This window comes from Rhipicephalus sanguineus, chromosome 1 (genome assembly GCF_013339695.2).
Source record: "Rhipicephalus sanguineus isolate Rsan-2018 chromosome 1, BIME_Rsan_1.4, whole genome shotgun sequence".
Taxonomy (NCBI): Eukaryota; Metazoa; Arthropoda; class Arachnida; order Ixodida; family Ixodidae; genus Rhipicephalus; species Rhipicephalus sanguineus.
Window position 1 is genome coordinate 101,184,529 of NC_051176.1, and position 8,350 is coordinate 101,192,878.

General features: G+C 49.1%; 1 protein-coding gene across 1 annotated transcript; it reads right to left on the reverse strand.

Annotated features, from left to right (window-relative positions):
- Window positions 1-5,575: 5,575 nt before the first annotated feature.
- Window positions 5,576-6,692, reverse strand: LOC119376930 (CCR4-NOT transcription complex subunit 7). Its single transcript, XM_037646619.2, has one exon. The coding sequence runs from the start codon at window positions 6,690-6,692 to the stop codon at window positions 5,703-5,705; it is 990 nt and encodes a 329-aa protein (XP_037502547.1). The 3' UTR covers window positions 5,576-5,702.
- Window positions 6,693-8,350: the final 1,658 nt, after the last annotated feature.

The following is an 8,350-nucleotide window of genomic DNA, read 5'->3' on the forward strand; positions in this document are numbered from 1 at the left end:
TCGACATATTGCACTGGCACGGCCGCTGGATAAAAAGCGACCGTGCGCTTTTTCATCCAGAGGCCGTGGCACTGGCGACCGCGAAGGCAGCGCCGCTTCTCTAATTTTAAGGACTAATTATGGCGCGCGTGACAGCATCAGACTACTTGACTACGTACAGCTACGGTCCCAGAAGTCAGGGTTGCCAATGGTGGCTACTTTTCGCCAAATTGGCGAATTTGAGAGGCCCGTGACGACCTAAAATTATGAATGGCGACATGGCTAATTTTTGGCGATTTTCGGCTTATGTCTCCACCAAGTTTTGAATCCTAAGCTCAGTGTTTTCCCAACGAATGAGCGGCAACATTCTCAGTACTTTTCTTGGTTTTAGACCCACGAGTGGAATGTGCACATTACGCGTCATTCGGTATGTCCGTCCTGTAACTCGTGTGTACCTCCTCAATTCATCTAGAGAGATGAGAATTGAAACTTGAGCTAGTTGGTACGGATTCATCATGATTTAAGTAGCGCGCTGACGGACGAGGACAGAGAAAAAGAAGGTGCACAACACGGGCGCTAACTCGCAACTGATTTTATTCGGAAGATTCGGAAGACACTATGATTCTGTCACGTCACAGACAACAGATGGCAAGAGAAGTCATCGAAGCGTTCCACATTCAAAGGAAAGGAGAAAAATGTATCAGTCTACCATCTATCGCGCTAAGTGACGCGGAACTTCAATACCTAAGCGGAACCTGCAGATGATTACAAAGTTTATATGTTTTCTGTTCCTTTTTTTGTGTTGTTCTTCACCTTTATATTAGCATGTTCTTCCGAATAAAATCAGTTGCGAGTTAGCGCCCGTGTTGTGCACCTTCTTTTTCTCTGTCCTCGTCCGTCTAGAGATATAATAAAACGTTTATTTGATGTTCTGTGAAAATGAGATCAGTGAGTGGGATCCTTAGTTCGGGATGCCATCTAGATGCAGGAGGTACTGGAACGTCCCCCAGCGACATTCTAGCAAAATGTAAGTCAGCGGACTGCCTTGCAAACCGCGAGGGGGCAGTGATTGACTATAGGTTAGGTGCTTTAAGCTTATCTGAAGTTTCGCATCTGAAGGGGCAAGACGACGGATTGGCCGCGTGTTCCGACCATTTGTTCCGCCAAAGCTCCAACTGCTCTGAATGGCTTGGCGACTTATTCACTGTTGCAGTACCGCCAGTTCAGCTCGCAAAGACTGTTTTGGAATAGCGAAGAGAGGCGGATACGCGGATATTTCTTCAATAAAAATTATTTATTGAGGCATTTTTCACTGTTCTCGGTGAGCGTGTGCAATATAAACAATTGCTATATAACATTTTACATTGTTATACAGCAATAACGCATCGGATTGACGCGTGTAGATATAAGTAACTATAAGAAAGGGTCGGTGATGTCCGGTATCATATTAGTTCACACTGAAAAGGTGTAAGACTCACTAATGATCGGTTCCTGTAAGAATTCTGTCGTGTTACCTTCAATAAACCTTTTAATCCTTTTAATTCATATAAGGGTACGTAAAGCTGTCTACAAATAATGCTTTCACGGTTTTCGCCCAAGGTTTATACCCCACTTTTAGCTTTGAAACGAGAGGACAGGGATGGAAGGAGATCATGAGCGTTTCGTTCACTCACCCTTGCGCCACCACGCACATCTTGCGGCTAGTCGGAGAAGCAGCACCATGCACTCCCATGGTGAAGCGGGCGACACGACTGGCATCGAGAAACGTCAATATAATGTAAGGGTCTTGGATGGTACTGTATTCTACGGGGCTATACGTGAGTGGAAATTTTTATTACTGGGTATGCCGCACACATCTAGAATGGCTACTTTTTTGGCGAAATTTGTAAAAAAATGTCGACTTTTGGCGACTTTTTTCTCGTCGTTTGGCGACATTTACTCGAAAGTCAGTGGCAACCCTGCCAGAAGTACAGCAAAGTGATCGACTCCACACTCCAGCTTCAAGGCTCTTCTACTAGGCTGCGCGGCATACCGTTTTTTTTTTTTTTTGTTACGTTTAAACACGATTGAAAAATCTAAACCCTACTCGCAACGCGACATGGATGCTGGAATCTGTCACTATATTTCACGGTCTTTTCATTTTTGCCAGGATCTAGTCAGACGTTCTGGCCAGTAGTCGGTCCCTTTAACCTCTAATTCATGCTCATATATCAAAGTGGGGCGATAGGAACGCAAGGAAGAAAAACATAGGCGTTTGCCTAAAATCCGATCTCTAGTCATTAGGCACAATGCCAACTGCGTAGGCGTGCCCTCACGCCACGCCCGCAATCTGCCGTTTCGCTTCGGCCGGGCAGGGAAAGGGCTCATGGTGGAAAGAAAGGAGGCACGCAGCGCCAGGCTTCGCTTGTACTCATTTGCTCGATAGGGGAAGGGCTCCTGCATTTTATTCTTTTTTTTTTGTCCATAATACGCGTACAGGGCAGTGTAAATCCCTGTATACCGTAAAGACTGCATTTTCAAGCAATATGCGATGCACGAGATCACACCCAACCGCTTGAAGTTGTGAATCCATGTTGTAGCTCTTAGGCATCTCTGCATGTTGACGTGAAGTACTTTTTTTTTTTTTTTTGCTGGTAGGTCTCAATTTACCCTGAAACGGATTTTCTAAGTTGTGTAAGCAGTTAGGCTCCAACTAGAGTAAACCATTTACGCCATAATTTGAGCGAACAAGCTTGTGTCAAGGGAGCTGCGGGCGAATGAATGCCGCCCTCCCAACAAGCCGTTCTTTCCCGCCTGCCTGGACTTCGTCATCGAGCGGTTGGGCTGAGCTCCGCTTTCAGCTATCGTCTGCCGGCGCGCGCGGAATATCGCTCCTCGCTTGTCTGGTTGAACTCTTCGCCACAAGTTCCCACCACAGAAATGGCGGCTCACATTTTCTCCCCCAGCACTGTCGCTAAAAGAAGCCAATCAGATCGGTCGCACGAGCGACGTCTCAAAACCTTGTCCCATCCCAAATGCAGGGGCGACTGAAAACTCGGGTGGGGCGCCGCCGCTGGGACCTATTACGGACGTTGCACGGCGCTTCAATCGTGCCGGCAACCGGGCCTTATGCGACTTTTTGCTGCAGTTTAAGATTATAATTCTTGATAAAGTGGCGAACAAAAACATGCGTGATTCGATAACCTGTCATTTCCACCAACATCTCGCCAACCAATCCCGGTCGCTTGCGCCTAGGAGCAGAGGTGTTTCACCCCCCCCCCCCCCCCGCCCTCGGCCCGCGTACCATAGCAGCCCTAATGAGCGGCTGGATTTTAGCCTAGACATGCACTATAATGCTAAAATGAACCTTGCGCAAACAAAATTTCGTACTTTGATCACAATGATTGAATTACTTTTTGCGCGTCACTCTCATTTCAACGCATAGTTTGACTTGACAGCCCCCCCCCCTCTCGGGAAAATGGGAAACCTAAGCCTCTGCATAGCAGCTAGAACAGTGCACCTTGCACAGCTAGCTACACGAAGCGTCGAAGTGCTTCTTGAAGCTATCTACACGAATCACTTCCTGTGATGCCGAATTAAAAAGCTTCTGATTTTTCAACCGCGCATACGAAACACGGAGAGGGCCAAACGTAATCGTATCAAATCAGGCGGCAATAGGCGCGCAAAACCACGGCCATTACATAAAAAAAAAATTGGGCAGAGACAGCGGAGCTGGTTGCCTTCCCCTCCCCCTGACTTCCGTTTCCCACCCCTTGCCATACTTGTACTATGCATGGCCATGCTATGCTTTACCATCTCCCCCTCCTCCTTATTTCTCTTTTCGCCAAAATCTCCCCGCGTGACGTCACGGATTTCAAAGTGTACTTATTGTATTTTGGCGCCATCGGCTCAACAAAATTAACCCAAACTTGGTATGTTAAGTCTATGGCCCCCTCAGAGGACAATGTACTTCATTTTTACCGATTAGGAACTACGTCGTCCCTAGTAGGCGCCGTCAAACATGTGACGTCACGGCGAATGGTACGGAAACTTCAAGGTGGCGTCGCCACCCACATTTTGTTTTTGCGCGTTTTCTCGCTTACTAAGCGTCTTCTCGCCGCAAGCGTGGTGTTTTTGTTGTCGTGAAAGAGTACTTTACTAATATGAGAAAAATCGTTTTGCTCTTTAGTCTTCCTTTAATGTGGCTCCTCCTCGCCCAACCAGCTAATGCGGGACGGTAACGGAGTTTTGCTGTTGAAAAGGCACGGCTCGCTGTGTTGACGAAATAAAGAGATAGGCAGACGCCAAGCAGCGCACGGTCGGTCGGCCGAGGAGAAGGCGTGCTTCACAGCGGTACACGGAGGCGAAGCAGTGACTTATGAGAAGCACGTGATTAACCCGCCGGGTTTTTATTGCCATGCGAAAGACTGCTGGGCGAGAAGCCCAGAAACGAGCGATCGACAAGTTGGCTTCCCCGCAGCAATTTTGAGTTGCGCGTCACTGCACTTGGCGAATAGCAATGAAGCGGCATGTGCAAAACAAATGCGGAACTCCGGCTCCCCAAAGGGAGCCTTTACAGAAACTCTAATTTCGCTCTACATGCTGCGCTATCTAGCTGCGCTCCCGCGAAGCCCGCCATCTTTTGTAACAGCATGCGAGGCGCGTGCTAACGCTGAGGATCAAGCCCCGTCAGTTAATCTTGCAGAGACTGCAAATTTAAACCCTAATACCTTTGGTAACAAGAAATTTGGACTGAGGTTCGTACCTGAACATCGGACCCGTTAACGTTTACAGAATGTTTATCATGGCAGATAGAGGGTCGCGGCGCTAGCGTTCCCTCTGCGTGTGAACAAAATGGAAGTAAGACCAAGAGTTGTCCCGCAATGGGAAGCTCCGTCCTACAAAAAATTACACCATCTCCCGCTAAAGGGGACCATGAGGCGATGCGAAGCCGGAGCACTTGCACGATCGCGTTCCGTTGGCGTTCGTTGGGCATGCTACCGACCTCGAGTCGTGGAACGCGAAGAGGGACGCTACGTGCGTCGTATCTTCCATCTAGCCTGGCCTTTAATTCTCACAGGGCGAGCGGGGAACGCGGTCGACAGGCGGGCGAGAGGGGGGCAGCGTAGGAGAGGAGAGAAGGGGAGGGGACGCGCATGCGCTCGAGCTCATCGCGGCGTTGCGCAGAATTTCGGCATGTCTAGCCCGCGTTTCAGAGGAAGAGTGGAAAGGGGAGAGGGGAAGTGGAGAGGGGTATGCGAGAGGGGGAGATGACATGGGGAATGGTGAGGGGGAGTGGAGAGGAGGTGTGTGGAGGGGGCATGCGCAGTAAGGGTGGTCACGCCGCACACCACCACCACCGGATTGAGCTCCGCCTTAAGATACTTCGCATCTAAAAGTTATGAAGGCAGTTATGAAGCCAGAAGGTCGCTTGAAGCCGAAGGCAGATGAAATCCACGCACTTACCATCGTTCCCATTGCTGCTGAACGCTTGCAGCGCTCAAAATTGTCCCTCGTAAATTGGATAGAAAACATGTGGAGGAATGAAAAAACACACAATTTATAATGATAGCGCCACAGCAAAAAAAAAAAAAAATAGAAAGGCACAAAGAGAAGTTTGGAAGAAGGAGATAACAGAATGAAAATGACTGGATAAAAAGAGTCAGCTGATGGAACACGTAGTAATCCAAAATGAGAACACGAAAGTCTGTAAAACATTAGTAGTGGCAGGCTTCCAAAGGTGTTCAGGGCACGACGTTCCTGGAGGCGGGTGTCGAATAGACGACTGTGGGGGACCTCGACAGGATCCGGGTGACATGGTGTGGGCTAGCGTGAACTTCGAACATTTGGTCGCCGTTAATGCCGTAAGACGTGCCCAGGCCGTACAGGAACCCGCGGAACTTTTTGTCGTCCAGCTTGTTTTGAAAAAACACTTTTCGGATCTTGAAAAAGGTAGCACCAGTAAGCAAGCTGTCGCTGCCCGCTTGGTGTTGTGGTCCGACTCTTTCGAGCTGGAGCTGCCCAGCCACTTCCTGCAGGCCTCCTCTCAGGCTTCTGCAACTCTTCATGAGGTATTTGACATCGTAGATGCACGGAAAATATGATTTCAGCGTCTCAAAGAAATCGTTCTCCGCCGCGGGCAGGTTCTCGCCTGTCAGCACCTTCAGCAGGTAGCCGAAGTCGTAGCCACTGTGAAAAGTGAGCCACTTAACATCGTCTGAGAGGACAACTCCAGAAGTCATGAGTAACTGGGCAAACTCGTACGCCTCAATGCCTTCCTTTTCATGCCTGGGAAACTGTATACCAGAGCTGACCAGGAGGTCGATCGAGTCTTGCGCGAACATGTCTTTTGACAAGCAGAACTTGAAGTTGAATTGCCAGGTAGAGATGTCTTCCGGTTTGTGTCCGTCCTCGTCAAAAAAAGTGACGCCCAGCTGGATAATCTTGAGCAAGTCCACATTGCAGCGCAGCATTTGGTATTGATAGTCGGTGATGCTTCGGAATTTTCCTACGGGCTGCGCTACGACGCCAGGGAACTCTGTATCCATTGCGACGTAGTTGTACTTCTGGACCAGGCGCCTGATGGTGGAGAACTCTTCCTCGAGGTTGGAGGCCCAAACATCGCGGATTTCGCAGGCCTCCTTTGCTAGTTCCAGGGTGCCTTGACTGGTATCATCGGAGCTGCTGGTGCTGCTGATGCTCAACTTACTCATCGCTGCGCAGAGGCCAGGCATGGTTCGTTCACATGCACGAGGAAACAACCGTTGCTGCGGACGTGAAAAAACGACAATGGCGGCTCCTCTTGAGTTAACCTTCTTGCACGTGACTTCTTGGAAACTTCGCGCTGGTTAACTGACGCAGAAACAAAATAATTATTTGTTTTCCACTTCCTCTGCCAAATTTTCTAAACTTTCGCTGGTTGTCCTTGCTGAGCGTGACCAAAATAAACTTTCGCATCGCTTTTATTTTAAACGGTCTAGATAGTATTGGCGGCGCTATTGGCCTGACGGTTTCGTTTTTGCAGTTCTTTTTAAAACAATGACCATATTGCAAGCCTATTAAAGCGGTCTCTATCGGCGAAGGCGTTTGTTTTTTTACTTTTAATTGTTGAGAACAGCACTGGAACTCTTCTCTGGCTTCAGGCAAAGAAGAACGGACAATACAGCGCGAAAAGTCTGCGTCATACAGAACCACAGGCAAAACTTCAGTCAATCAGTGATTTGCTTGTTTGTTTTGTGGCGCGGAACTGTAAACGTATTTCACTCAAATTTCGTTTATTCTGTCCTAGTTTCGCAGTGATCTTTTCCTGATTGAAGTATCCTGGGTGTGTAAACTCTTCTGGCAAGAACTCTGCAGCCAACGAGACTTCTCTGCAGGGACCTAGGGACGCATGAGCTGCACGCCATCCTTGCCGTTTTCGCTGTTTTGCGGCCAGGTGCTGCTATTTAGCGTGATGCTCGGGCTTTAGTTCCAGTGTTCCTCATTATCACGATATAAATTACATAACACTCCAAGCGAAAATGCGTCGTCGGCGTCGTCGATGCCGTGATGGTCCATAAAAAAATCCAAGTACGGTGACATGCTGCGGCGGGCGCGCTTGGAATGAGGGAAGGCATGCGGGAGAGCACGCCCTCTTCGCTTGCGCGAGGGAGAAGAACACGTCGACCGCGCCTGGGCAGGAGAGTGGGAGCAGGTAAGCGGGCAAGGGGGAGATTGCGTGCGTTTTATTGCGATAGCAATTATATGGACACTCTCAGCGGATTTTTGCCGTCGCCGTCATGTCCCGTGTAAGTATGTATTTAATAAAAAAGGCACAAAGAAAAAAAAATTCTCACTCACCCGACCGGGGATTCGAACCAGCGACCCCTCGCTCCGCAGCGCGCCGCGTTAGCCAACTCTACCACGCGCCATGCTTCCGCCCGTGCAATAACGGCTAGCTATTTATATGCACCATTTACCGCTAGTGGTACGCAGATCACGGAGGAGCTTGAGCGTGTGCTCTATAACGCAGCGCTCCTACATTTTCTTTCAATTTGAAAACTGCCATTGAGACGCGCACGAGAAAGTCGTCCCTTTCAGTACCCACTCGCGATGTGGAACGGAAAAAAAAAAAGAACGCAGGGCACAGCTTGCGTCAGACGCCACCGCGTGGCAGGAGACGCAGAAGGGTCACTCCACGCGCCGCAATTTAAAAGGAAAAGAAATATCTAAGAGCGTCGGGTTCTGCATAGTGGACACTTGCAGCGCGCGCTGCTCAAACACAAAGACGTAACAACTGTGACAGTTGTTAGTTCGCGCTTGTAATGTATATACCTGTGCGTTCTTTTCGAGCGTCCTTATTTGTGCTTCAGTGGCGCGCTGCAAGTTTCCAGCTGCTTGTCGTTCTTCGTGT